General features: G+C 60.5%; 1 protein-coding gene and 1 non-coding gene across 4 annotated transcripts; both read left to right on the top strand.

Moving 5' to 3' along the window:
• Nucleotides 1–2,923: 2,923 nt before the first annotated feature.
• On the top strand, nt 2,924–27,314 carry PLXDC1 (plexin domain containing 1). Of its 3 annotated transcripts, XR_012584146.1 has the most exons (15): nt 4,251–4,430; nt 6,013–6,161; nt 9,225–9,368; nt 9,719–9,788; nt 10,193–10,315; nt 10,857–10,975; nt 11,083–11,182; nt 13,099–13,194; nt 15,057–15,138; nt 18,135–18,195; nt 19,141–19,276; nt 20,814–20,849; nt 22,019–22,179; nt 23,308–25,822; nt 25,906–27,314. XR_012584146.1 is itself a non-coding variant. In XM_074561939.1 (14 exons), exons 3-14 carry the CDS (start codon nt 9,300–9,302, stop codon nt 23,425–23,427), a joined length of 1,173 nt encoding a protein of 390 aa, XP_074418040.1. In that variant the 5' UTR covers nt 2,924–3,772; nt 6,013–6,161; nt 9,225–9,299; the 3' UTR covers nt 23,428–27,314. The 3 variants fall into 3 exon arrangements, 2 of the variants coding, with proteins under 2 accessions (XP_074418040.1, XP_074418039.1); XM_074561939.1 differs by lacking the exon at nt 4,251–4,430 and adding an exon at nt 2,924–3,772 and having other exon boundaries at nt 23,308–27,314; XM_074561938.1 differs by having other exon boundaries at nt 23,308–27,314.
• Nucleotides 3,002–3,073, top strand: TRNAC-GCA (transfer RNA cysteine (anticodon GCA)). The gene has a single exon. It is a non-coding gene; the product is annotated as a tRNA-Cys (tRNA).
• Nucleotides 27,315–27,569: the final 255 nt, after the last annotated feature.

Raw genomic sequence — 27,569 nt, 5'->3', positions numbered from 1 at the left:
GCCCGGCGCCGCCCGCCGCGCCCGCGCTCCCTCCCGGCCCCCCCCGCTCCCCCGCCGCCCCCCCCGGGATCGTCCCCGCTCCCAATTCTGCACCCAGAGCCCACCCCTGCTGCCGTCCCGGCTGCCGACACGGTTCCCACCCCCACATCCACCCCTGCAGCACCCCCCCACTGCAAATTCTGCACCCACCCTTGCTGCAAACCCACCTCCTACCCTTACACCCACCCCTGCAGCACCCCCCACTGCAAATTCTGCACCCACCCTTGCTGCAAACCCTGCTGCAAACCCACCTCCCACCCTTACACCCACCCCTGCAGCACCCCCCACTGCAAATTCTGCACCCACCCCTGCGCCCACCCTACTGAAAACCCATCCACCGCCCCCGCACCCACCCCTGCAGCAGCCCCCACTGCAAATTCTGCACCCACCCTTGCTGCAAACCCGGCTCCCACCCTGCCACAACCCTGCCTGCAAACTCTGCACCCACCCCGGCTCCCACCCTTTGCATGTGTTTGCCTTGGAGGGACTCTGCCTAAACTTGGGGGGGGGGGGGGGGCAAGTCTGAGCCGGTGTTGGGGGGGTCTAACACACGCTAACAGCTGCCCAGCCCTGCCCTGCCGCAGCTCCAAGGCAAACGCATCCACCCCAGCTGCAAATTGGGCACCCACCCCTGCTCCTAAACCCAGATCCCACCCCATCTCCCACCCTCACATCCCACTCCTGCTCCCACCCCGGCTGCAAACCCCCCTCCCACCCCCTGCACCCACCCCTGCTGCAACCCCCACTGCAAATTCTGCTCCCACCCTGCTCCAAACCCACCTCCCACCCCTGCCTGTAAACCCGGCGCCCATCCCTGCTCCCACCCCTGCTGCTATGGCACCCCATCCTCCTCCTCCTCCTCCTCCTCTCCCCCAGGAACCCCCCCCCCCGGGGGGTGCCACCCACCACTCACCTCGTCCAGTTTGTCCCCGGGGCCGGCGCTTCTGCCCAGCGTGGCTTCGTGGGGCAGGTGCTGGGGCAAGGAGTACATCCAGGCCCAGAGGTAGCCGGAGGCGAGGGGCAGGAGGGAAGCGAGGAGGCAGAGGGTGGCCGGGGACATCGGGAGGCAGAGGACGGCTGGGGACATCGGCATGCTGCTGGCGGGTGGCACTGGGTGGCCGGGGCCTGGGGTTTATGTAGCCCATGGCCTATCTTGTCCCCCGCTGCTAAAACTGTTTGCCCACCTAATGGGGAAGGAGGAGGCAATCAGGGGTTAAGGGATTAACATAATTGCCAGCCTTCCCCTGGCTGGGTGCCGCAGCCCCAAAGTAAACAGCCCCCCCCCGCCCCCGCCAGCAGTCTGGCTCCGGCGCCTGGGGGGCTCCAGCGCCCCCCGCCCCCCCCCTCCCCGGGATCCCCGCCAGCCCCTGGGGTCCCCGCATGGCTCGGGGGGTGCCAGCACCCTGCCAGGCACCGGCGGCTCCCTGCAACAGCCGGCATCGATTCCCGGGTTTGTCCCCCCCCAGCTTTTCCTGGGAGAGTGGGATGCGGGGACAAGGGGGAGGCAGAAAGTGGTGGTGGGGGGCAAACGCTGTGACCCCCCAGGAAGGGCAGCGGTGGGCACAAGGTTGGCATCGGACTTGTGTTTTGCGTGTGTGCCCCCCCCTCCCTGGCACATGGCCCATCTATCCGTCCGTGTGTGTCCCCGTCCCCCCCCCGCCACCACACACATGTCCCCCGGGGGGGTGACGGGCTTTGCACCTTCCCTAACGGCTTTGCAAAGGAGGTGTTTGCCTGTCCCGGCCCTTATCTCCCGGCTGAGCTGGCCCCGGCGCTGGGCAAACCCGCAAATGGCCTCCCCTGGGCGCATCCCCCAGACAATGTCACCACCGTGTCCCCAAACACCCGGGGGGGCTTAGCCAGGGCCACCCCACACTCCCCCCCCCGACCTCTCCAATACACTTTGCAGCGGGTAGAGCCACCCCAGGGCTGGTTCCCAGTTGCCGGACTGTGGCACGGGGGCTGCGGCAATACTCCAGGTGGGTTTTGTCCCCAAGGGTGGCCAGGGCAGGGCGGGAGGTGGTGGCTCGCTGGGAGGGGGGTGCACCGGGGTCTCCCCTCCTTTGGGCTCCAGGGAGTTATCCTGCTGTGGGGAGGGACAGGGATTCACCCTCCCTTGGGGTATCCCGCTCTGAGACTCTGCTGCCCTGGGCGATCCTCGCTGCCTTCGTGCCTCAGTTTCCCCACCTGTAAAAAGGCAGGCAGTGGGGCTGAGGGGTGACAGGGAAATGGGGGCAGCTCGGCGAAGGGACACCGCGGACCGGTGGCTGGAAAACCACCGGGGCGACCCCAAACCTCCTTTCTCCCCGTGGTCCAGGTGGTGCCGGTGCCTGGGCCAGGCCGCGGGGATCCGTCCCCGCACGCCGCCCCCGCTCGCCCCGCGTTTGCCCAGCGGCTTAGGGAGCAAATATTGACCTTGCTCCCCGGTCGCAATCGCGGCTGCTCCCCCCATCCGTCTCCCGCTGGGTGCTTGCCCCCACGCTGCCATCTCCGGCTAATCCCCCCCAGCGCCACGGGGGGCCCACACAGCCGCTCTGCTCCCCCAAACCCCCGGGGCCCCCCCAGCCCTGGCAGCTCTCGGCGGGGGGGGGGGGATGGCCATGCGCTCCCCCAGCCCTGCGGTGGGGTGCAGGGCCGCCTGGCTGTGCAGAAAACTCCCGGTTTGGCCCCATCCTGCGCTCTGCAGATGGGTTTGGGGGCTGCTGGAGCCGTGTCCCCCCCCCCATCCTCGGCCTCAGCCGGGGATGGGTGTGGGGGCTGGATCTTGCCTTTGTGCGCCCCCGCCTTTGCAGGCAGTGGGGGGGGACATTGTGAGTGTGCGCTGTGCGGGGCAGAAGAGATGGGGGTGCGTGTGTGTGTGTGTGTGTGTGTGTGTGTGTACGCACTGCAGCCACGAGGGTGACACAGCCCGACCGCGGCGCTCGCTGGCCTTGTAGCCACCGGCCGTGCTTGTTGGAGCAGCGGGGGTATAGCTCAGTGGTAGAGCATTTGACTGCAGATCAAGAGGTCCCCGGTTCAAATCCGGGTGCCCCCTTGTTTTTGTTTTTTTTTTTCCCCCCATTGCTTGCTTGGGTCTTTTTTTGGGTGGGTTCCCCTCTTTTTTTCACCCCGTTTATTTGCTCCCCAGCCCCCGCGGCAGCAAGGGGGGGTCGCTGCTCCCCGCTGCTCCCCGCAGCCTCCGGTGTCCCCGCCGGGAGCTTTCTCTTGCAGAAGGATGGATGTCCTTGTCCCCCCTCTCAAAAAAGCGGTGTCCCCCCGCCCCCAGCTTCCCCGATTTCAAGCGGCCAAAGGGTCGCGGGCCCCCACGTTGGTCCCGCCCCCCCTCCGGGTTCAGCTGCAGGCTAGGGCGCAGGGCTGGGGGGGGGGCGGCATCGCTCCCCAGGCCCTGGGCACGGGATGCATCTCTGCTGGTGTTTGCACCCTCCTCCTGCCCCGGCCCCCAGAGTGCCCCGCCCCTCCCCCCCCGTGGCTGAGCCCCCTCCCGGGTATTCGGGGCTGGGGTGCACCTGAACCCCCCCAAAACGCTGCCCAAATCACGCCGTGGCCAGTAGCCAACCTGGGCGAGCAGCGGGCGGGGGCGTCGGGCTGCTCCCGGGGCTCCGCGGGGCCGGCTGGACCCCCGCGTTGTGCCCCCCGCCCTGTGCCCCCACCCCACCCCAGGACCCCCAGCCCCCCCAGTAACCAGTGCTCCTCCCGCGAAGGGACAAACCGGAGGAATGGAAGGATGATGAAGGTTTGTGCCGCGGAGACGCGTCCCCTGAGGGTTTATCGCGGGGGGGGGGGGACCCCGGGGGGGGGCGAGGGGGAGGGGGGAGGACCCCGGGGGGGCGAGGGGGGGAACCCCCAAACCCGGCGGCTGCGATTGCCGTGCAGCCCCTCCGGCAGCGGGCAGCCTGCGGGGCCATGCACGGCCACGCCATGGCTTTTGGTGGGGGGGGGGCCATGTACCCCCACCCTCCCGGGGCTGGGGGGGGCTCGGTGAGTTTGGGGGGGCGGCTCAGCCAGCAAACCCCCCCAGCCAAACCCCCCCAAACCCTCCCCCAGCCCGATGCAGGGTCACCGAGCCCGGGCTGCCGGCAGCGGGGACCGGGCGGTGGTACCCCCAGCCGCGCTGGTGTCCCCCCGGTATTGCTGGGGGGGGGGGTGTGGTGGTGGGGGGGCTCGGCCCCACCCCCCGGCCCCACCCCCGGCCCCACCCCCGGCTCCGCCCGGGCCCCGGCTCCCGCTCCCGCTCCGGCTCCGTGCGCCGCTCCCCGGGGGTGCCGGCCCATGGCGGGGCGCTGACCCCCCCCCCAGCACAGCCGGGGCCGAGCGGGGCCCCCCGCCCCCCCCCACCATGCGCTGGGGGGGCCTGATCCTGCTCTGCCTCCTGCGCGGGGCTCTGGGCGCAGGTAGGGGGGCCGGGGGGCGGCGGGAGAGCTCCGGGAGTGGGGGTCCGGGGGGGGGTGGGTGAGGGGGGGCCTGGGGGTCGGTACGTCCGCCCGGGCCCCGCCGGTGGTTGCGGGGGGTCCCGCGTCTCGCCCGGACCCCCTGCGTGCCTCCCTGTGCTTTGGGGGTGTCCTCATGCTCCCCCCCCATCCCGGGCACACAGGTGCGTGTCGCGCTGCCCCCCCCCCACACCCGGCTGCCCCCCCAGCAGCCCCCCGCGGCGTGGGACCTGCCCTGGGGTCCCCCTCCCCGCTTCCCGTTCATCTCCACGGCGACGGCTCTGGCACCGTGGGGTGCCCGGACCCCCTCCCCCCCCCCCCACCCAAGCCGTGCGGGGCAGCCATGGGCAGAGGGGGGCTGTGGGTGCCCCCACCCGGGATTCCCCCACCCGTGACACCCCGTGGCGTGGCTGGTGCTGGCTTGTCTGTGGGTGCAGGAGATTTTGGCGGGGGGGAGGATGCCAGATCCTCTGTGGGGGGGGCTCGTTCAAGCCCTGCCTAGGGGACACCTGGGGCACCGCAGACCTCCCAGCAGCATCGGAGGGGCTGAGACCCCCCCAGTGCCCCCATGGCAGGCGAGTGTGCCCCCTAGCTGCAGAGCCCCTTGCCCCCTCCCTCGGCAGGGGGGTACATCCCACCGGCTCAGCCCGGCTCCCCCCTGCCTCAGTTTCCCCTCCTGGAGGCCCTGGGAACAGAAACCAGCCCCACGGGACAGCTCGGGAGGGGAGCAGGAGCTCGTTAGGCAGTAATTAGCTGCCTCTCCCCAGGGGCGATGATGGGAGCCCTCTCCCAGGGGCGAGGGGAGCCGCCTGAGGCCCCGCCGGCTGTTTTTTCTGTCCCGCTCGCTGGGGACAGACGTCCTGGCTCTGTCCCTGCCCGTGGGCGAGCGTGTGCCGTCCGCCCGCCTCCGCCTGTGCCGAGCTGCCGGGAAAGCTCATGAATCTCTGCAGATTTGGTCCCAAACGGCTTTTTCACCCCCCCCCCCTTCCCCCCCACAACGCTGTGCTGTGTTTCCGGCCTCCGTTCGCTCCCAGGGCCGGAGCCAGGCAGGGAGAGACGCGGCAGGAGGGGACACGGGACACGTCTCTTTTGGAGATGGATGCTTGGAGTCTGCCCTGGCACCTGGACCCCAAACCAGCCCAAAGGAGGGGACCGATGGCCGGGGACATGGAGGACGTGGCCACGTTGGTGCCCCGTTGCTGAAGCCGCATCTTCCCCATCCTTGTGGCCTTGCAGTGGCGTGCGCGGGGTGTGAGCCGAGCTGGGGGGGGTTGTAGGTGTTTTGCCTCCTTTCACCCCTCCATCGCAGCTCTCCTCCCCTGGCCATGGGTGTCTGTCACCCGTCCTGCGTCCTGTAGCCATCCCTGACCCCGATCCCTGCATCTCCATCATCATGGTGATGATGCTTATCAGGGCTGAGACCCCCCCCAAACTCGTGTCACCTAAGCAGGAGCTGCCTTGCTGGGGGAGAGGGCTGATCCCGGCCCACAGGCGGGTGCCCTCCCAGCGTGGGACCCCGCTGACCCATCCCCGTGCCCCCCCCCAGGACACTCCCCTGGGAGCCCAGCAGCAAGCCAAGGGCGGCGGAGACCTCGGGAGACCTCGCCGGGGACCGAGGGGACCCGCATCAGCCAGGACCTGGTGGGGGGCAGCCTGGCCATCGACACGCTGCCGGCCAACGAGACGCGGATCGTGGTGAGTGGGGGTCCCCGCCGCTGCCACCAGCTGCCCTCTGCCTGCCCCGGGTGGGGTCCGGCCGGCGCCTGACCGCCGAGAGCTATTTCCAGGCTGGGCAGGGAGCTGGAGGAGACTCTGGCTCTGATTTAATGTGTGGGGCCGGATCCCGGCAGCCCGGAGGGTAATTACAGCCCAGCGTGGAGGCGACCGTGCCCCGGGGATGGCTCCGAGCCCCGCGGCCATCCCTGCCCGCCAGCCCTGCTGCGTCCCAGGGCCATCCCTGGGCTGAGACACCGGGGATGCTTCGCTTGCCGCGGTGCCACGTGTGCGCGGGACGATGCTGCCGAGGTTATCGGGGCTGAGGGGGCTGCGCGGGACCTGGGGGGGGGTGGTGGTCTCCGGCTGGGGAAGGCGACAGCCTGCGCCGCTGCTAACGAACTCGTGTAGCAGCAGTGTCACCTCCTGGGACGTCTCCCTGGGTTCTTGCATCCCGGCTGTGCCTAATTACCCGCCCTCAATTAGCTCCTGGTTATTTGTGGCGGGGCCATGGGTCCCTCGGCAGCTGGGGGAGTTTGCCCGGCTCCGAGATCTCTGGGATGGGAGGGGGGTATGCATGGCCGTGGCCGTGGCCGGTCTCCGGAGGAGGTTGTGCCGGCCGCGGTGACTTGTCCTGGCGTTTTTGCCGGCAGCTGGTTGTGGATTCGGCGGAATTAGCAGGGGAGAAAGAGCTGGGGCTGTTCCCACTCCGCTCGAGCTCCAGCTTGGCCTTGTTTGTTGACCACTGGGGACGGCGAGGGGCCAGAGGCCAGGAAAGTCCCTGATGTGGAAGTGTTAAAAAAAAAAAAAAAAAAAAAAAAAAAAAAAACAAACCCCAAAACCAGCCCAAAACCACCAATGGCCACCACGGCATTCAGAGATGCCGGGAAACCACAGGGAGGGTGTGATGGTGCTTGTGGTTCCCCGGAGGAAAAGGCAGCAATTTCCTGGGGCTCGGTGCTGGCGGGGGGGCTCAGAGCGTTTCTCCCCCCCCCCCCTCTGCAGGAGCGGGGCCGCCTTCGAGGTCAGGGACGCTGCTCCTCCGCGTGTCACTGCGTCTCGGCGGGTCCGACCCGCAGAAGGTGTGATCCTGCCTCGGGAGGTGACAGCCCGGGGTGTGTGTGGGGGGGTGTTCCCCCCTCTCCCATCCAAAATATTCCAGGTTTGGGGTGCGGAGGGGCAGCGCTGGACCCAAAGGATGTCCAAAGGGGGGCGACGCAGGGCAGCGCCGCCGTCCCTCCCCGAGCTCTGCCCCACGGTGGCTGCGCTCCCCGTTTATTTGTGTGTCCCAAACCTCCCCTCTCTCAATTCCTGCTGTAACCAAAGCAAGGTGACGGATTAGGACATCCTAATGAGTCAGCGATGAGGTCAGGAGCTCGGCAGCCAGCTCCTCCACGCTCCCGGCCCTGCTTATTTCCCTCCTGGCTTATTTGGAACGCGTTGGGAAGGCATGAGGAGGACGAGGGCATGGGAAGTTTTGTCATTTGTCCCCCAGCGGTGGCCTGTCCCCGTCTCCCAGGGGGGCTTCCAAAGCCTTTGCCTGGGGAGGTGTGTGCTGGGATGCAGCAGGTACCGGCACAGCCTTCCCTGTGCCTCAGTTTCCCCATCCGTAGCAAAGGGAGGACTGTGCATCCGTCCCTCTGAGCAGAAGGGGCTGGAATTGCCGTAGGGAAGAGCTGGGACAGCTTTCCCCGGAGTCAGGGCTTCCACCGGAGGCAGAGGAGCGCAGCGGCTCTCCCTGAACTTTGCTGAAGCAGAAAAAAATTACACGTTAAAGGATTTTTCTAACAGCATTTTATTCCTTACGCCTCCCGCAGCAGCTCTCCGGGGCTGTTCAAAGCCGGGGCCGGGAGGCGGGGGGGGGGGGGGCTTCGCTTTTGCTTTTTTACCCCCTCCAACCCATTAAATCCTGGGCTGACGGTTCCTTCCCTGCCTCCGGCGCTCGGGTTCGGATGCAGGGAGCGGGTCTGGGAGCGGGTCCCGGGGACAGCCAGGGTCTCGGGGGGGACGATGCTGGGGGCGAGGGGGGCGTGCGGGGGTCAGAGCGGGGTGAGGGGCAGACGCGCAGCAGACGGGGACGAGCGGCGAGCGTGGCGGCACGCCAGGCGCTGGCGTGGAGCAGCGGAGCTTTGCTTTCCCGAGGAAAATTAAGATGTTTCCTGGCCCCCCGCCACCACTGCCCCGGCAGGCGATGGCTCCCAGCTGGGTCCCGGCCGCCCGCCGCAGCCCGTCGGCGAGGCTCGGTGTGGCGGGGGCACGGGAAACCGCCTGCTCTGCCACAGAGCCGCGTGTGCCGGTCCTCGGCGGGGATGTGCATCCCTCCCCAGGTCCCCGACCAGTCCGAGGTGGGTCTCGGCAGAGCGTGGTCCGCGCTCCGGCGTGCCGGGGAGAGGGGGCTTGGGGAGCCTGAGGGGCTGCTGGTGGCTGGGGAAGGCTGAGGGGGGGTTGCCCAGGGTCCCTCTCCTTCCTCCGGGTGAGAATAGCGAGGGGGGATCAGGTCGCTCACACAGAGCCAAAACCCGTCCCACGCTCCGGGGATGTCACCCGTGTCCCCGCACAGCCCCACTCCACCGCGACGTCCCCCGTCCCCTGGGCTGGCAGCAGCCGCTCGGCCGTCTTCCCCGAGCCGCCTCTGCCGAGGTTCATCGTTTCCTCTGGGCTTCCACGTCTCCCGTTGTTTGCTTCGCTTCTGGGGGGGTCACTTTAGCTGGAACTTCCAGCCCCCGGCTGGAGAAAGGGATATTTTCTTCCCGGGAAGGCTCCATCTGCTGCGCTGCCGTCTCCCGCCAGTCACGCCTGCCTCTGGCCAGCCCCTCCGACCTGCGCGCACTCCGCGGCTGGGGGTCTTCCCTCCACCTTCTCCGACCGCTCGGCATCCTTTGCTGGCTTCCCGCGGGTTTTTTCCGTGCTGGTTTTATGGCTGCTTTGCGCTGAGATGGGGTCCCGGCTGCTCTGAGCCGTGCCTGGGGGTTTGCATCTCCACGGAACAAGGTGGGTAACGCTGTCCTGTGTCCCCCCGTCCCCCCCCCCCGCCCCTGGCTGCAGGAGGACAACCACAGCTACTACGTGTCGCGGATCTACGGGCCGGGGGACGCCCATCTGAGGGGGCTGTGGGTCGACATGGCAGCAGCCAACAGGAGCCAAGTGAAGATCCATGGGATCCTCTCCAACACGCACCGTCAGGCCTCGGTGAGCCGGGGGCGGGGGGGCTGTTCTGCAGCCTGGGGTGTCCCCCGGGTGTCCTCTCCCAGCAGGGATTTCCCAATGGTGGCACTGGGGCAACAGCAGCCCCTCCACGTCCCCATGACGGCCGGGTGGAGACCGAGGCTTGGGAAGCGTTTGGGCTCCTCCGGGGCTGGTCCTGCCGGGCAGAAGGGACCCCATCCCTCTCCCACCCCGCCATGCCCCAGCCCCAGGGCCCTGCTCTGCGCCAGGGCAGAGCCGTGGGCGCAGCCCCGTCTCCCAAGTTTTCCCACGGCGTTTTTTGAGGCGTTTTCCCAAGGGCTGAGCGCGGTTCTCACCCCATCTCCCTCCCGCAGAGAATCGTCCTCTCCTTTGACTTCCCCTTCTACGGCCACCTCCTGCGGCAGGTCACGATAGCGACGGGCGGTGAGTCGGGATGGGACGGGGATGCTCGGTCGGCATTCCCGCGGCGGAAGGGCTGGATGCGACTCTGGTGCAGGCTCTAACCTCACCCCGCGTCCCAGAGCCCGGGGAGCTCAGAGGGAGAAGGGGCTGCAGCCCTCCCAGCCTTCTCCCTCTGCCCCAAGTCTCACCCTGCCCCGGGGCTGGTGCTCGGGCAGTCGGATGCTGCTGGCGCCTCGGTTTCTGCAGCAGTTGAGGGGATGCAGGGGGGTCCCGCAGGCTCGGGAGCAAGCCAGGAGGGGATGCTGGGGGTGAAAAAAGGGATGGGGGAGCCAGGGCAGGGTGATGGGAGGTCAGAAAAGAGGGAGGGAGCATCCCGGGGGAGTGGAGGGGAGCGTGGGCTGCTTCACCCTCCTCTGCTCCCTCAGGTTTTATCTTCATGGGGGACGTCATCCACCGGATGCTCACGGCCACGCAGTACGTCGCTCCCCTCATGGCCAACTTCAACCCCAGCTACTCCCGCAACTCCACCGTCCAGTACTTGGATAACGGTGAGCCCTGCTCCGGCCGGTCCCCGGGTGAGCCCCGGCGCTGCCGAATGTGCAGCCCAGCTGCCCGCTCCTTCCTCGTGCCACTGGGCAGAGCTCGGCTCTCTGGGGCACACCGAGGGGCTGGAGGAGGGGGAGGGCGCGGGGAAGGGGAGCCCAGGGCAGCAGGGGCTGCTCAGCGCCGGGGGGGGCGGTCGGGTAAGGCCAAGTGGGATGTTTGGCGGGGGCTCCTTGGTGGGTCTGCGCGGAGGGATGTGCTGGAGCCTGGGGGATGAGGTGGCTTGGAGCTTCAGCGGGGGAAGAGGACCGGGCAGGCTGTTGAGATGTGAGGGCAGTGGAACAGGTTGCCCAGAGAAGTTGTGGCTGCCCCGTCCCTGGAGGGGTTCAAGGCCAGGTTGGACGAGGCTTGGAGCAACCTGGGCTGGTGGGAGGTGTCCCTGCCCGGGGCAGGGGGTGGGACGGGGTGGCCTTTAAGGTCCCTTCCAACCCAAACCATTCTGTGATTATGATTCTATGACTGATGCGCTCTGGTCTCTCCCCCCAGGCACGGTTTTTGTGGTGCAGTGGGACAAGGTCTATCTGCAGGGGAAGGAGGACATGGGCAGCTTCACCTTCCAGGCGGCCCTGCACAGCACCGGCAGAATCGTCTTTGGGTACAAGGAGGTGAGGGAGGTTCCTCCTGCGGAAAGCGCGGCAGGAGGGTCCCTGCGGGGGGATCCCTGTGGGTCTGGGAGGAGGTTTGATGTTAGAACTGTTCCTCCCCGGTGCAGATCCCCGTGCCGGTCCTACAGATCAGTGCCACCCAGCACCCCGTGAAAGCCGGCCTCTCCGACGCCTTCATGATCCTCAACCCATCTCCCGATGTGCCTGGTGAGTTGCTGCACTCGAGGAACGGGGGGGAGGCGGCCACTGGGGCAGGGCAGCAGCTGGTCCCGCGGGGATGCCAAGGCTCCCCCGGCATCGCGGTGGGGAGAGGGGGCAGGCGGGGAGGCCAGGGACGAGACGTCCTCGTCTTTGGGCACTTCAAGACATGAGGATGCGCTGCGTGGATTCACGGCAGGGAGCACGGGAGGGTGAGGAGGCGTGTGGGGCTCGGCTGAGTGGATGCTCCTCATGTCCCACATCCCCAGGAGCATCCCTCTTGGGGTGCATCTCCCGTGGGGTGTCTCTCTCTCGGGGTGCATCTCGCCATGGCCATGGCCATCACACAGCCTTGGTGCTCCGGGTGGTCCCGCGGGTGGGGGTGGCCCCAGCCCACGATCGCTGTGGGCCTTTGGCGATGAGCTGCCGGCGAAGGGCTTCGTGTTCCTCGCCCAGCGCGTTCAGACTCGCTGAGAGCAGCCAAGCCATCGCTTCCCTGATTCCCAGCTGATGAGGAGGAGGGGAAGAACGGTGGCAAACGAGACTGCAGATGGACGAGAGGCTTGGGGGGGGGGGGTGCTGGGTGTCTCGTTCCTGCAGGTGGGGGGGTTCAAGGGAGCCCACAACCACACCGCTGCGGGTGCGCAGCATGGCGCGGGTGCTGCGGGCAGGGCTGGGGTCTGCACCCGCGTTGGCAGGAGGTGGGCACGGCCGCAAACGTGTCCCCATGCTTATTCCACGCGTGCCGTGAGCTGCAGGCATGGGGTGAGCTCCCAAAAAGGCCCTTCCAGCCTCTCCCGCCCCCTCTTGCCATGGGGGAGCCCAACCTCGCCCCTGCCTCCCCGCGCTGCGCCCGGCGCCGTTGCTTTTCCGTGGTATTTATGGCGCCTGCCATCTGGCCCTCGTTTATTACCCGGTTACAACAGTTTGTGTTAAAACCTCGGCCGGGCTGGATGGTGCCTCCCCTCCCCGCCCTGGCAGCCCGTCCCTCGCCCGGCTGGTCCCCTCCATCCCCAGGGGCGTGCTGAGCCCTGCCTGCACCCCCTGCCTGCACCCCCTGCCTGCACCCCCTGCCTGCACCTCCTGCCTGCCCCGGGGCTCCCAGGGGAGAAGAAATGCAAGAACTGGGCGCGAAAAAAACCCTAAGGAGGTAAAGAAACAAGGCTTGAAGGGAAGGAGAGGAGGGGGTAGGAGCGGGGGGGCATGTTGTCCTGCTCATCCGCTGGTCTCCGAGCGCGGAGCAGGGCTGCGAGGAGCCGTGGCCGTGCTGGAAGGAGAGGTTCGATTATCCTCGCAGATAAGCGTGATGCCAGAGAAGCATCTTGGCTGGTGTCACCGCGTGAATTAGTGGCAGACGCTGGGAGAAAATCTGGGAGAAGCCCGAATCCGGGATAGCCCCCCCCCCCCCCGCCCCGGGATGAAGGGGAAAGAGAAGGAAAAGGGGGCAAGGCGTGAGGGGCCAGGGGGAAGGAGGAGGCTTCCCCCCAAAAGGCGGCGGCGGAGCGGGAGCTGCGGGCGAGCGCTGAGCACGGGGGAGGCTCGCAGCCCCGTGAGTCACTGGCGAGCAATGTGTTGTGCGGCGCCGTGTTTGTTTGGAGCGGTGCAGGACGGGAGCACGGCCATCTCGGGAGCCTCCGGTCGGGGAGAGGGGGACAGAGAGAACTCCGGGCTCCTCCTCGCAACAGAGGGAAGAGGAGCTCTGTGCCCCGACACCCCTCCTCCCTCCCGGCGCCTCCCGCCTTGCTTCTCCAGCCTGGCACCCGCCGTACACTGCCCTCTCCCGCGGGAACCACCCCAAGACCTGGGGCCACCTTTGCCTTTCAGCTGGGGGGGCAGCAGCAGCCGCCCCACGAGCTTTCCCCGCGCACGCGTAGGGTTAAGCCCCTTCGCGGGGGCCAGTCTAAAGCCAAGGCTCCGCGTTTCAGAGTCCCGCCGTCGGACCATCTACGAGTACCATCGCGTGGAGCTGGACACCAGCAAGATCACCAACATGTCAGCCGTGGAGTTCACCCCGCTGCCCAGTAAGTCGGACGGGCCGGTGTGGTGCCCCGGAGCGTGTTTCCCTCCCGTGGTTTCACCCAGTAACTCCAAAAGCCTCCTGTTTACAGCCCAAGGGGGAAGCCAAGGCGGGTTCCACGTGGAAGGGTGCGTGGCTGCCCCCCATCACCCGAGGGCTGGGATCCACCGGAGCCCTGGAGGGAGGGTGGGCTCTCGGCCAGGGCGCAGCTCGCCCCGGCTCTGGGGACCCCCAGTCGGTCATTCCGCCTTTGGGAGAAGGTCTGTGCGTGGCTGTCGCTGCACGTCTCGTACGTACAGCCCCGCCGGGGTGATTTATCGGCTCAGAGTCAACCTCGGCCACCAGCAAACCCCTCGTGCGTGCCAGCCTGGCTGCTCCGTAGCCCAAGCCGGGTGCCTGGGATGCAGCAAAGCCCAGCTGGCAGGGGAGGAGCTGATAAAGGAGGGACCTGCAGGCAATTACACCTTCCCCAGTTTGTTCCTCCCCCTTGGATCCCCCCTCGCCCCGATACTTTGATTCCTTATTTCCTGCACCAACAGCATTTCCCACCCCTCCGGCCGCTGAAGCTCCTTCTCTTTGCTCCATAAGCTGCAGCTAATTTGGCTGGACGCTGGTTCACTTCGGGTCTGTCTACAAGACATTTTCTCCGCCTCCACACTCAGATGAAATTTCTTGAGGATCCTGTTAGAGAGATACATTTTTAGTGTTGGGCTCCAAGGACACATGCGCGCGAGGGAAAAGTCGTCATGCGGTCCGTAAATACAGAGCGGAGAGTAAATCTGTCACGAAGATACCAAGGTTATGCATTTAAACGGTCTCCCCAGGGTATTTTATGACAATTTTAACAGCAGGCAGGGCTACTGCAAAGCAGATCATAAATAAGCATCCTGCAATAATTCTATTTTTTCTCCTTAAGACGTGGTATTTTCTTTTTCCCCAGCAGCCAGGGTAGCTGAGAGCAATATCTTGAGGGGAGCCACAGAACTAGACTCCACATTTTCTTCTGGGGGTTTAATTTTTAGCCTTATTCAGGTCAGAAGTGGATGAAGTGGGTTAGCCTCTGCCTCTTCTCCAGAGCTCCTTGCTCGCTCGCTGCCTCCACGTGGCAGGGAGCTCGGGAGAAGCTCCGGACGGGAGGATGGAGGAGATGAGGACGGGAGGGCAGCAGAGAAGGGGCCGGGGCAGCGGCGGTGGCGGGTTTGCCGCAGTGCGAGGGGGGGAAGAGGGAGCCCGTGGCTGGAGGAGCCGCGGATGGGGAGCGCGGGGCGGGACGGAGGGGTGCCAGGCCCCCGGCTGGGACGGGGATGCTGCTGCCTCGCGGGGTCCTGTGCACCGATGCAGGACGTGGACCACTGGCGTTGGAGTTGCCCAGCGCCGGCTCCGCTCTCGGCCCATTGCGGGCTGGCAGGGACTCCCTGGGGGCTTCTTAAAACTGCCGGTTTCCTTGCCTTTTTGTGCAGAGAAGCCCTCCTGGCCGTCTTTTCTAGACGGGATGACAAGCGCGTGGTGGTACTCCCCGGGCAGCCAGTCCTCTCCGGCGTGGAGATATTCTTGCAGAGCTACTTTGTACGGACACAGCAAGAGAGGGTTAAACCGTTTGCGTGGCTTCCTTCCTTCTGCGAGACCCTCCGTACTATAAGAAATGGCATAAGTCTGAGATGTGTTTTAATTCCCAGCTAAACAGAGCGGGGAGACATTTGTGGGGGGGCTGGGAGTCCGCTCCCGCTGGGAAGGTGCCGCAGGTCCATAGCAGAGAGAGGTCGGGTTGGAGACACCTCTCTCGGTGCTCTGGTTCTGCCGGTGCCACCGGCACGCGCGCCCGCTGCCCACGCAGGTGCTGGTACCGCTCTCCTCTCTCTTTCGCAGCGTGTCTCCAGCACCAGAGCTGTGAAGTGTGTGTGTCCTCGGAGCTGACCTTCAACTGCAGCTGGTGCCACGTCCTGCAGAGGTACCGGCCACGCGTTCCCTTCCCACCTCTGCTCTTGCTAATGCTTCTGTAGCTGGGAGAGCAAGCGCAGCGCCAGGTCCAATGCCTGGATCAGTGTTGCTGCTTTTTTATTATTATTTTCTTTTTTTGTGTGTGGGTTTTTTTGTTGGTGTTTTTTGTTGTTGTTGTTGTTGTTGCTTTTTGGTTTAGTGAGGGTGCTGCTCTCATAGTCTCATAGCCATGGTTAAGGGGTGATCCGATCTCCGGTTACAAGCCGTTGAAAGGAGACGTTTCCCGAGGCTGGGCTTCTCGGTCCAAGATGTTCCGACGCAGCAGCTGGAACGAGTTGAGACCAGAAGCGAGACTCACCTTTTTTTTTGTCAGTGAGATTAAACGTGGGGGGAACTTTTCCTGACTTAGGCTGTGATTTCAGGCGGAAGGGAAGCGCGGGGCAGGGCGGCTGGGACACGCTGGTGTCTGAAGGCCGGCGGGTCGGTCTGAGAGCTGGTGATACTCATCACCCCCTCCCCGGGATGAGACATGGCAAGGGTGGGGGGCACTCGCTGCTTTTTTGGGGGGTAAATGGAGGATCTGGGGGGGCTGGCCGCGCTGCAGTGCCAGCCACGCAGCCATCCTGCTCCGTGCTCTCCAGCAGCACGACGCAGAGCGTGAGAGGGATTAATGAGATTTTGCTGAAATATTTATTTAGAGCTGGCGGCAGGGGAGAGGACCCAGTAACACAGATCCTCAGAGGCGGCACGGGGACGGCCGTGCCGGGGGATGCCCGGCTGTCCCAGCAACGCCTCGCTGCCCGCCCCGTCCCCTGCTGCCTCCCGCCAGAGCTCCCCCCGGCATCGCCCGCAGCCCACCTTCATCCTCCTGCCTGTAGCCCCGCTCTCCCTACGCCCAAGGCTTAGAATCACAGATGGTTTGGGTGGGAAGGGACCTTTAAAGGCCATCGAGTCCCATCCCCGGCCACGGGCAGGGACATCTCCAACCAGACCAGGTCGCTCAAAGCCCCCTCCAACCTGGCCTGGGATGTTTCCAGGGATGGGGCATCTCCCACTTCTCTGGGCAACCTGGGGCTCACCGCCCCCACAGCAAAGAATTTCTTCCTAATATCTCATCTAAATCTCCCCTCTTTCAGTTTAAAACCCTTCCCCCTCGTCCCACGGCTCCCCTCCCTGCTCCAGAGTCCCTCCCCAGCTTTCCTGGAGCCCCTTTAGGGACTGGAAGGGGCTCCAAGGTCTCCCCGGAGCCTTCTCTTCTCCAGGCTGAACCCCCCCAGCTCTCTCAGCCTGTCCCCACAGCAGAGGGGCTCCAGCCCTCCCAGCATCTCCGGGGCCTCCTCTGGCCCCGCTCCAACAGCTCCGTGTCCTTCTGCTGTTGGTGCCCCAGAGCTGGAGGCAGCACCGCAGGGGGGTCTCCCCAGAGGGGCAGAATCCCCCCCCTCGCCCCGCTGCCCACGCTGCTGGGGATGCAGCCTGGGGTGCCGGGGGGGTTTCTGGGCTGCCAGCACACGTGGCTTGTGTCCGTTCCACCCTTTCCTTACACGCAGCAAATTCGGCAAGGTACGAGCAGGGCAGCTGGGACGGGGAAAGATCCCGAGGCATCAGCAAAGCGACCCCATAAATCAGCGTTGATTCACCACCTTTCAGTGGGCTGGGATACAACCCGAGCCAGGGGAACATCATTTTTCGATGACAGTTGCTCAGCAGTGGCTTCAGATCAGAGAATACGATGTTCTCGCAGCTGAGAGAGATGCGGGAAACCAGATGTGGGCTTTGGTAGCAAACCCAAGCCCAGGATGCAGTGGTTTAGTCTGGCTCGTGTTTGGGCTGAAAGCCCGGGGTTCAAGAACTTCATCGTTCTGCTTACTCCAAATTCACGGGGTTTGCAAACCCCGTCTTCCAAAAATCCAAGTCGCTGGTGCTGATGTTTGCTCTTGTCATTTATAGTACGGTGAATTCTCGAACGCGTGGGCTAAAAGCCGCGCTTCCCCCAGCCACATCTGCGCGTCGGCAGCTCGGGCCTGAAGAGCTTAGCTTACAAACGGGCGGCACAAACGGCAAGCGTGGTGGAAACGGCAAGCTAGAGCAGGCCCACCGCCGTCCCGCTGCCTTCCAACCGGGTTGGTTTTGCAGAGCCGACGCGATCTTTCCCAGGGCAGCTGGTCGGGTGACCTCCAGGGTTTGAACTTAACGCCCTGAGTCCAGCGCCGTGATTTGACCCGACTCCTCTTCGCTCTCTTCTGGGCAGCGGAGTCTGTATTTTCGCTTTTGCTGAGCCCGTAACCGTTCCGGGAACCGTGCTTCAAGCAGCGATCTCAGAGACTGGGCAGGACCCAAAGTTCTTTGTGGCTTCTCCTCTTTTACTGGTTGGTAGTTTGGGTAAATTAGTGCTTGTGTGAGCTGAACCCCCTGATTCACATTTTGGTATCCCCAGAGACTTCCCAAAGGTCAGAGTGCTATTTCGTTCCCTCCGTTTCTGTAGGGATTTCTCTAGCTGGTGTTTTCCTGATGCAGTTTATAATCTCTTTAATGTGTTTTTCCTGTGCAGATGTTGCTGGAAAAAAAACAAAACAAAACAAAAACCAACCCTCGTGGAGATCGCAGCCTTGCCCTGGCACAGAGTCCAGGGAATGGAAATTCAAACTCAGTCTATATATTTTTTTCCTATTTCTCTGCTTCTCCGTTTCCCTTGGAGAAGCGGTGCTGACCCTTTTCCTCCTCTGCGAGGAGGAACATTTGGGTCCTTCCAGCACAGCTGTACTGGAAACCCCATGTCTTTGGAGACCAACCTTTCCAGCCCTCAGATGCTTGTTTGTCCAAGCGTGTGCACACAGCGCCCGTCGGGGCAGCACCCGGGGCTCTCGGGCAGCTTAGCGAGCCGTGCTGTCATTCCGTGTGATTCTCTGACCATGAGCGGTGCCCAGCCAGAGTGGGCAAACGAGCGTTATCGTTGTTGCGTCCCTCGGGAATTCACCTGCCGCGGGTTCACGCCGCTTTTCTCCGCAGATGTTCCAGCGGCTTCGACCGATACCGCGAGGAGTGGCTGTCCTACGGCTGTGCCCAGAAGGTGAGACCGAGAGAAGGAGCCCTTCTCTTGGGTCCTCTGCCAGGAAAGATGCCGAACTGCAGGAAAAACGTAGCCCAGCTCAAAAAATTCACTCTCGGCTCCACTTGGCGCGTGCCGTTCCGGAACAGGCTGAGTATCCCTTTGGCTATCCCTTCCCCGTGACAGCAGGACCTCCGATACGCCTCACCGAGGATGTCTCTGGGGGAATAGTTAAAAGGTGGTCCAGCTAATCCGGCGTTGCCCGTCTCTGCCTTGCTGGTGTCTTGTTTCTGGGCTGGTCGGTGCCGATGGTCAGGAACGATGCAGGGACCTCCGCACGTTACCAAGCGGTGCAATCTGAGAACGCTGGGATGTTTTTTTCTTCACCTTCTGAAGCATGACTCTTACTCACTCTCAAGCATGAAGAAATTAGCCCTTGTGATTATTTTTTTGCCCTTGTTAGCACAATTCTCTCCACATTGGATGAACTACTTTCTTTGTCTCAGAAAGATCAGCTCTAATGGAACATCTGTTTCTGCTTGGGTTTTTTTTTTTGGTTGGGTTTTTTTTTTGTTGTTGTTGTTTTTTTTCCCCACGGAAAACTCAGCTTTGTTCCCTGTTAACCAAAAGGGTCGAGTGAGGGAAAAGGAGGTGACAGGACCTATATAAGGTCATCCAGCGATGCAAGAAGGTCAGGCTGTAGGACCTTGCCACATCATTGTCATTTGTCCTACTTAAGTGGTTCCCAAACTTTTCCTTCTCTTCTCCAGCCTCCAGGTCACTTCCCCCCCCCCGCCAACACTTCTCCTGGCACTCCTGGACCGTGTCCCCTGCTCCCACTCCAGGGTTTGAACCCCAAGGGCTGGGCAGCCCTGAGCCTGGGAAGCCCCGGTCCTCACCGCTGGCTCCCTGGCACTCTTGCTGGAGGAGAGCAGGAAAAGTGACGGTTCTTCGTTTTCTTTCCAGTCCGAGGAGAAGACCTGTGAGGATTTAGCTGAAGGCGACCACTATTCGGCCCCTCCTGACAGCTCTTTCTCGCTGCTGGGTGGGAATGTCACCACCTCCACGTCCTCGCTCTTCGTCGACAGCCTCACTACAGAAGGTAGGGCCGGGTGGGGTGAGCGGCTGCGGCAGGGACACCCCGTCCTCGGCGCTCAGCCCTGGGGAGGTCTGTCACTCCGAAGCCTCACAAAGCCAATGCCTTCCCTGGAGAACCACAATAACAACCCCGTCTTCGCAGCACGGGGCGGTGGGGAGGGGAAGGAAGGGCGGCCCTAGAGGTGGGACTCGGAGCGAGAGGTGAAACCCTCTGCTGGGAAGAGTTCTTCCAGGTGCATCGCAGCCCTTTTACGCGTTTGCGAAGGTCAACGAGCAACTTAGTCCCTGGTGGACAGACATCCCCCCCCCCCCAGCATCATACCAGAGGTTAATGCTGTATATAGGGGCTCACGCTTTTACGTGCCTGGTCCCAGCTGGTGACCCCGGGCTGCCGGCATGGGCTCGTGGTTGCCCTCTGCTCGGGAATGCTGCTCCTTCCAGCGTAGGGAAGCTCCATGCAAGGACCCCGGTTCCCCTCCAGGCACCCACGTCCTAAAGCTTGATGATCCTATTAACGCAGGGCTGGCTCCTCCCGTCCTAGCGGCAGGTATCACTGCAATTTTGCTGCTTAATAGTCCCTAACGCAAACTGCTAATTAGAAGAACTAGAAAGGAACATTAGTAATTGTCCTTCAGCGATGGGAAGGAGTCGGGGGGGAGGAACGGAGCGCCGGGCTGGCAGAGTTGACTTTGAAAGGAGCAATTAAAGGAAGGGGGAGTGTAACACCACCACTGAGATTATTTTCCAACTCATCGCCGGTTCTTGGAAAAAACACAAGAGGCTTTCTGTGACATAGTCAAGCATGAAGTTAATTTGTAATCTTGGAAGGAAACAAACCGCCAGCTGCATCAGGCAGCGAACTTTATCTGGAGAAAGCACAGCGAAGGAAGGAGCGGAGCCAAGGAGGGGACGCGCCCTCGGCGTCCTCCCCGGCCAGCCCAGCTCCTGGCCCCGCTCACCGAGGGGGTCGGGAACGCGGCCGAATGGCTGGTCGCCTGTTGGCAAACCTGGAAGCCAAGGGGTAGGAATTCTGGCCCAGGATTTGAGCTGGGCTCGCGAGGACGGTGAGCGTCAGGATGTAAAGCCTTGTACAACACTTTATCCTGGTGGTTCCAGAATGAGCCGAAGAACGGAATTGGATTTCGGGCCCCCGTGCGAGACATCCATGGCGTAACATCCCCGTGGTTTTTTTGGGGATGGCTGAGCAGCGTGTTGCAGCGAATGCAAGGTCTGAGCAGAGGCCCCCGGCCCCGGCCAGCATTCACTCCTGCTTTGCACGCTTTTATACACCAGGTTCCTCAGATGGTTGTGCTCCAGGTGCCGCCTTTCTGAAGGAAGACAATAACCCATAAGCCACATACTTCCACCAAACTCAGAGGTTTAAAACTCTCACCGGCCGGGTAAATGCTGCACAAGAGATGGGCTCTGCCGGCCGCCCCCTTACAGAGGGGTGGAAGCCGGGGGCGGGGTGGGGGAGCATGCAGAATATCGTAAAAGGCTCCTAACTTTATTTTTTTTTTGCCTTTTTGTTTGTCTTCTAGACGATACGAAGCTCAATCAGTATGCAGGGAGCGAAGGTAAGCCCTTAATCTTCTCTCCGCCGGCTCACATTCGTTCCAAGTGAAAACACGTTACGGTGAAATCAAACGCAGCGGGGAGCTGGGCTCCGTCGGCGGGGCGGGCAGGCGAAACCCACCCTGGAGGGATGCCACCGAGATAAGGCTCCTGTTGTCCTTGCCCTGACTGGTACCACTTCAGGGGGTGAAAAGCGAGAGCGGGGACCGCTCTGTGTTACCCCGGTGCTCTCTGCCTGCTCCCCCCGCTTAGTCCTGCTGCGCAAACTGAGACGATGAGTTTTCTCTTTCCATGCAATTCCCTTTCTTTGCTGTTTCTGCATAGACACAAAGTCCTCTACTTTTTTTTTTTTTTCTTTTTGCATTTCCCAGCTGTCCCAAAGAGCAGTGTAAAATCCAAATTTAAAAAAGTGCCCAGCTCTGCTTTTTTCACCTCTGTTCCGTGAGTCCTTTCTCAATCCCAGTCTGTCCAGCAGCCCCAAGGGCAGGGAACCAAACCGTTGCTGTGACGCTCTTACTAATTCCAGGCTACGGGGAAAACCGGAGCCCTCTTCGCCCAGTGTCAGGTTTGCAAGAACCGCGGTCGTACACGAACCGTCAGCCCATCCCTCTGAGCTGAGAGCAGCCCAGGGAAGTTAAACTGGGTGCAGGATGCCTTTTCTCTGCAGACACGGGGCCTTTGAAATGCACGATCTTCCCAGTGTCAGCCAAATTGCTCCCCAAACGGCTGGCAATGTCACTGGTAATATACGCCACGTACACCCTCTGTAGCGCCGTGCAATGGCGTATTCCCAGCCGAGGGGCGAGGGCGAGCCGGGGGCTCGGGGTTACGACGCACCGAGGCCCCCGCTCGGCATCTGGCTAATGGCTTTCCACCAGCGCGAGCAGCCAATCTATAAAGAATATGGATCGGAGGCGGGGAGTTACTGCCTGGTGGTGGCTTAATCCCCTCTCACACCAGCCACTGCCATCACGCGAAAGGGCTGCTGGAGCTCAGACGGCTCTGGGGCGCCTTCCCCTCTTGTGGAGCCCGACAGCAACAGGTTAAACGCTCAGTCCGTGCAGAGCCCTGAAAGGTCTTGCCTTGGTTTCCTTGTCTGGCCTTTCTTACACCGAGGTCTCGGCACCCTTCGAGACTCAACCGAAGCCTTTTTTTTTTTTTTTTTTTGCAGGTCTGGGCAGCAGCCTTCCTGCCAAGAAAGCAGGCGCCCCCATTCACACGGGTACCATCGTGGGCATCGTCCTGGCCGTGCTGCTCATCGCCGCTATCATCCTCGCCGGGATTTACATCAACAGCCACCCCACCTCCAACGCTGCCCTCTTCTTCATCGAGGTGAGTGGAAAACCTCAGCCCCGGCGGGTTTTCTCTTCCTCAGCTCTCAACACAAACCTAGAGAAGAGCAGGGAGCAACGAGAAGAGGAGAGAGGAACTTTGGCAGGTTCATATCAGAGTTTCAATCTCCCAACCTCCAGCTTGATGATGTTTTAAACTTAGGCTCTCTCCCTCCCACACTGGTTTATTTTGCTCCCTTTCACACATTGCCATTTTTCCCCCCTCCCCGTACAACGTTAGCCTCTTCCACCCGCTCGCACGAGCCGTCGCCGCGCAGGCGGGTCGGAGGGCTCGGCTGGAGCTGCGGCGTAACGCAGCTCGCTGCTTTTTTGAATCGCCCAGCTGGATTTTTGTTGACTAAAATTGTCAGGCTTTACTGATAGATGTCATGCCATCAGCTACCGTGTAAGCGGTGGTGCGAAGGCTCTAAACGGAAGGTTTTAATTCTCGGAAAGACGAGGGGGGTCCAACAATCTCCATCTGTTGCACGAAGCCAGGAGAGCGCGTGGTGTAGGATCCCGAGGCAGTCAGAAGTGGGCTGAATCCTGGCAAAGGAGCTGCTGCGGAGGGAGCGAGCGACACTTACCCCTCAGCCGTTCCTTAGCGCTCGCTGGCGTTTGCCTCCAGCGCTTTCTCTGTCCTCCATCTGTCCTGTTTGGAGAGACAGGCGTCAGAGAATCCATCTTCACGGCCTCTGCCAGTTTAGTGCCTGAGCACTCGGCGATGTCTGATGCGTTTATTTACACCCGGCTGAGAAGGGACGATGTGGCTGCCCCTGTTTTGCAGCCAGAGAGGCGACACGGAGCCGACGTGGACGCGGTGGCAGGGGAAGCCCGTGGCCGTCCGCGGCTGCACAGGCCACCCTTGTTCTGAGCCTGATGTGAGATTTCGCTTAAAATTTCCGTTTCCTCCCCGCTCCCCACTTTAACCTCGTTAGTGGGTCAGCTCAGTGAGATCGACACACTGTAATGAACCGTTTTAAGCATCACGCCATTTTTTTTAAAATTTATTTTTATTAATAAAAAGTCCAACTTCCACAAAGACAGGGCCGAGCTGCCACTTTCCCTGCAGGCTTGGCGTGAAAGGCTCCGTCACAGCTTCTGATGGGTCTTTTGTTTCTGTCCGCAGCGAAGGCCGCATCACTGGCCTGCCATGAAATTCCGAAATCACACCAACCACGCAACGTACTCGGAGGTGGAGCCGGCCAGCCAGGAGAAGGAGGGCTTCGTGGAAGCGGAACAGTGCTGAGCGCTTCTCCCCCCGCGTCTCGAACGTCCCGTGTCTCAAGTGTTGGAGTCTTCTGTTATTCTATTGCAAAGTCTTTCCCCTCTTGGAAAAGAAAGAGCAAGTAGAGGAAAAAGACCCAATGGAGCGTTTGAAAAGAATGAGTCGGGGCGATGTGAGGCTGGGACTCGCCCGGATTCCGCACAGGACGGCAGAGCCGGCAGCGGCAGCGGTCGGTTGTGACATCGGACTCTGCCGGCAGCCCGGCACCGAAGCCCTGGATGTGGCGGGAGGAAAAAGTGCAGTCAAAGTTTTGGTTTGGCGTGGGGTTTTTTTTTGTTTTGTGGTTGGGTTTTTTCCCCCTGCTGTGAGTGGCTGACCTCTTCCCTCCTCCACCAGGAGGCCGAACGGGGGCAGCACAGTGGGGGCAAATCTCGGGACGGGCGAAATACGCAGTGGCCTCAGGCGGCAGGCTCTTGGAGACAGCAAAACGGTAGATTTTTGCTGCACATTGGCTCTGCCTGCACTCAGGAAAGTCGGGCTGGTTGCCTCGTCTCCTCTGCGGTGAGAGGCTGGGGTAGGTGCTGGTGGTGGCCCAGGTAAGGTTGGCTCTCCAGGGCTCCCCTCCCCTCTCCCATCCCCTCTCCCCCAGCCCTGTCCCTTTGTCCACTCTCTCCTTCACCGCCTTTTGGGATGGGCAACATTTAATTTTGTCTTCGTGGCCAAGAAGCCTCATGCCCTTGTCTTTTCATCCTGCAGTTGGTCTTCCACCACCCATGGCTTCAGCCCCCTGCTCTCCCCTCCCTTCGAAGCAGCAGCTTCCACCCCCTGCTCCGGAGAAAGGGAAACCTGACCTATTTTAAGGGAAAAACCCTGCGGAGGATTCACCTTCAAGATGTTTGTGAGCCAACGGCTCTGATGCCCTTTTTGGCACCTAATTACTTTGCTAAATTACAAACTATGACCCTTACCCCAAAGGAGACAGTTTAAAAAAAATATCTTAGATTCCTTCAAAATACATTCTTGTGGCGTGGCCACTAATCCAGCAGGAAGAGAGGAGGTTTTGATGGAAGAGGATGGGGACAGAGCACTAGCGAAAGCAGTGTCCTCCCACGGGCTAAATCCTGAAGTAAATCCCAGCTTATTCACGGGCATTTCACATAAATAAGAAACAAAGGCATACCTGCCTTGATACCATTGAAAAATCTAAAAAATCACCTTGTTAACGTCATCGTTTTTAGAGCCCACTCAAGTCAGTGGAATTTTTTCTATTTTTTTAATGTTACGATGTCCGTGATAAGCCCCTGGTCTGGATTTGCACGTATATCGTGATTCCAGAATCTGACCCTAACTAAGGGCTTCGACACTAGACCTCTCAGGGTTTTCTACTCCTTCTGTGCAGTCAGAATTCAAGACTGACCTGCAGAAATACTCTACCCCGCTGCCACAGACACCAGCCGCGGGATGGGGCCCTAAACGAAGGAAAGCTTGTATATTTAAAAAAAAAAACAAAAAGAGAGAGTCCAAAGTCCAGCGTAAGGTACAGTTTTATTTCCCCCACCAAAAAAGGTGTTGGTTGCATGGGGCTTTTTTTTTTTCCCCTTTTTTCCTTTTTTAATTTTCTCTCGATCCTCAGTTATTTATTCTGATAATCATGTTTCGTGCATATTTTATCCACTGGCTGGTTCAGCTGTCACTGGTGGTGATTACTGCCAAAGGCAGGGTCTGTCTAATTAATGTTTTCCTTCTCATCTGCTGAATTTATATAGCCATTAAAGATAAATATGGATGCTTTGTGGCATTTAGACCCCAGATTATACTTTCTCATACATAGCCACTAGGGAGACTTTTGCTGCATCTTATTATGGCATCAAGGCACCAAAATGCTCAAGCAGGGGAAGTCAGACTGCGTCGTGCCAGGTTCCTACAGCCCAGACGGTCTCTCTTTAGACATGTTTTGAAGATAAACTTTATTCCCAAATAAAGCTTTCAACTGGAAGGTTGTTTTCCCCTGCCATTTCCCTGAAGTAGAAAGAATTCAAAGGGATGCTGTCAGCTAGTTTTTGCCCAGGATCTGATCCCCTTTGAAATGGTTATGAGCTGGTAAGGAATTTTCTCTAGATCTAACTCTTTTCAAATAATGGCCTTGTTTTTACTGTTTTTCTGAACATCCATATACAATAACAGCAAGATTTTGGGTACTCCTTTTCCCCTACAGCCCCTAGAACTGCTAGGTGAGATCCAACAATTCTGAAATGCTGCAAATTTCAAAGAAAACAGACTTTAAATAGAGAGCGCTTGAGCTGTATAAATCCCTGCTGCATTACCGCAGCCAGGATCTTAGAAGGATTCAGAAGAGGATGGGATACTCGGGTGGAGAAAAACAACATCCACGTGCCGTAGCACAGAAGCGGCTGAGGTACATAAAATACCTGTATTTCAGGGGAGAGGCCAAGCTCTGAGTGCCTGGAGTAAAAAAGGCTTTTTTTTTTTTCCTTTAAGGAAAGAAACAAAACAAAGCAGGCTATTCTGTAGCTGTGCAACAGACGTTTGGTCTGCCTTCTACTGAGGAATATGGTTTGGGTACTGTCAGGTAGAGCGTGAACAGCTCCAATTCATCATCTCCGAGACACTGCGGTAGAGTAGGTGGAGAAGTGACTGCCCATAGTCATGTGCGCGCTCTGAGCTGAAGGTTTGGGTTCCACCAGCGTCTCCCACGGCCCAGCCTGGAGAAGAAGGTGCTTAGATGCCGTGTCTCGAGGTGGAGAGAAAAAAAAAAAGTATTCTGTCCTACCTTTCGACATGAGGGAGGTTTAGCGCTGGACTCTTGACATTCACATCTGGGAAGCTCATGAGTCAGCAGGGAGCAACCTTTTCTGAATATTCTTTGCACGTGGCTTTGTAGTGGAAGAGAAGAGGTTGTCTGTTAAATTCCAGAAAGCCCAAGGGTAATGTTGCTGATGCCTAGAAGAAAGAAAAATGTCTTTACCATCAGCAAGTGCTGTTTTAATGTTGAAGAGAACTGGAGAGTCTGGGCTCAAGTGTAATGCTGGCTGCACCAAGTCAATCGCATCGGGATCGATACTCCTTTCTCGTGTAACTCTGACTTCAAGATGCCGGTTAATCTTGTTAAGTCTCGAGTGCCGAAGCAAGAACGTGATGGTGGCGACTGAAATAAAGAGAGTTTGATTTTTGCTTGTAATCACGTGGCTTCCCTAGCCACATCCTGAGGCTTTCCTCTGGGTTCTGATGAACCCGGCATTCGGGCTCGCTTCAAAGCAGACTGCATAACGCACGTGTATATCCACCTGTATATTTTATAGCTATAAAAGGGGCTGGGGCTGTTACCTGTGCTCAGACCCTTGCTCAGCTGGTCAAAAGAGGGTGCGAAACACATCAACAACGGCTAACGGCTCCTCGGTTGTCTTTCCAAGCAGCGTGCCCTGGCCGTTGGTGGCCGCTGCTGAGCGTGTGGCGCGGGCGTTAAGGCAGCTGCCCGTCATCGGGCAGAAAACGTCACCACGAACCTGCTCCTTGGCCACTCGTCCGCGTTCAGCAGTTGGGAAAACACCGCGCAGGGTTTACCAGAGACCAACGCCAGGTTGGTTCTCCTCCTGCGGCAGTTGGGGGGTAAACCCCCCCGTTTTCGACACCAATGGGAGCAGGACCCAGATTATAAAAAATATTCTCGTAATAACTAAAGGCCTACTTTCCACATACTTGAATTTACAGCACAGTTGGACTATTTTGGGGGACTAAAGGCACTTTAACTGTCTTTTAATGCAATGTATTTACTATGGATTATCTGCATGGAATACAGTCTTAATATTTAAAAAAAATCTTCCTTTTGGACTGCTTTGTTTTCAAAATAAAACATGCAAAGGATTATTGGTCATTTTATGTGAACTTTCATCTTGTATTCTTTTAATTGAAGCTATAAGAATGCAAGAATTTTTTTTTAAGTACATCCTTTTCTGTCTTAGTAATAACGCGTCATGTCAGGAGGTGTTCCCAGGACATACCTAAGATAAAAACTAATGTAATTGAGTTTGAATCAAGACAATAATTTTCTTCTAATTTATTCTGCTCAGCTTAGATTTGTTTTTTGCAGGCTTCTCAGCTTGAACAATGAAGTTTGCTTGGCCTGTTTGACTGTTGGGCAGCAG

The sequence above is a fragment of the Larus michahellis genome, chromosome 18, assembly GCF_964199755.1.
Source record: "Larus michahellis chromosome 18, bLarMic1.1, whole genome shotgun sequence".
Classification (NCBI taxonomy): Eukaryota; Metazoa; Chordata; class Aves; order Charadriiformes; family Laridae; genus Larus; species Larus michahellis.
Note: the sequence above shows the minus strand (reverse complement) of the source record. Positions and strands in the feature narration are given on the sequence as shown.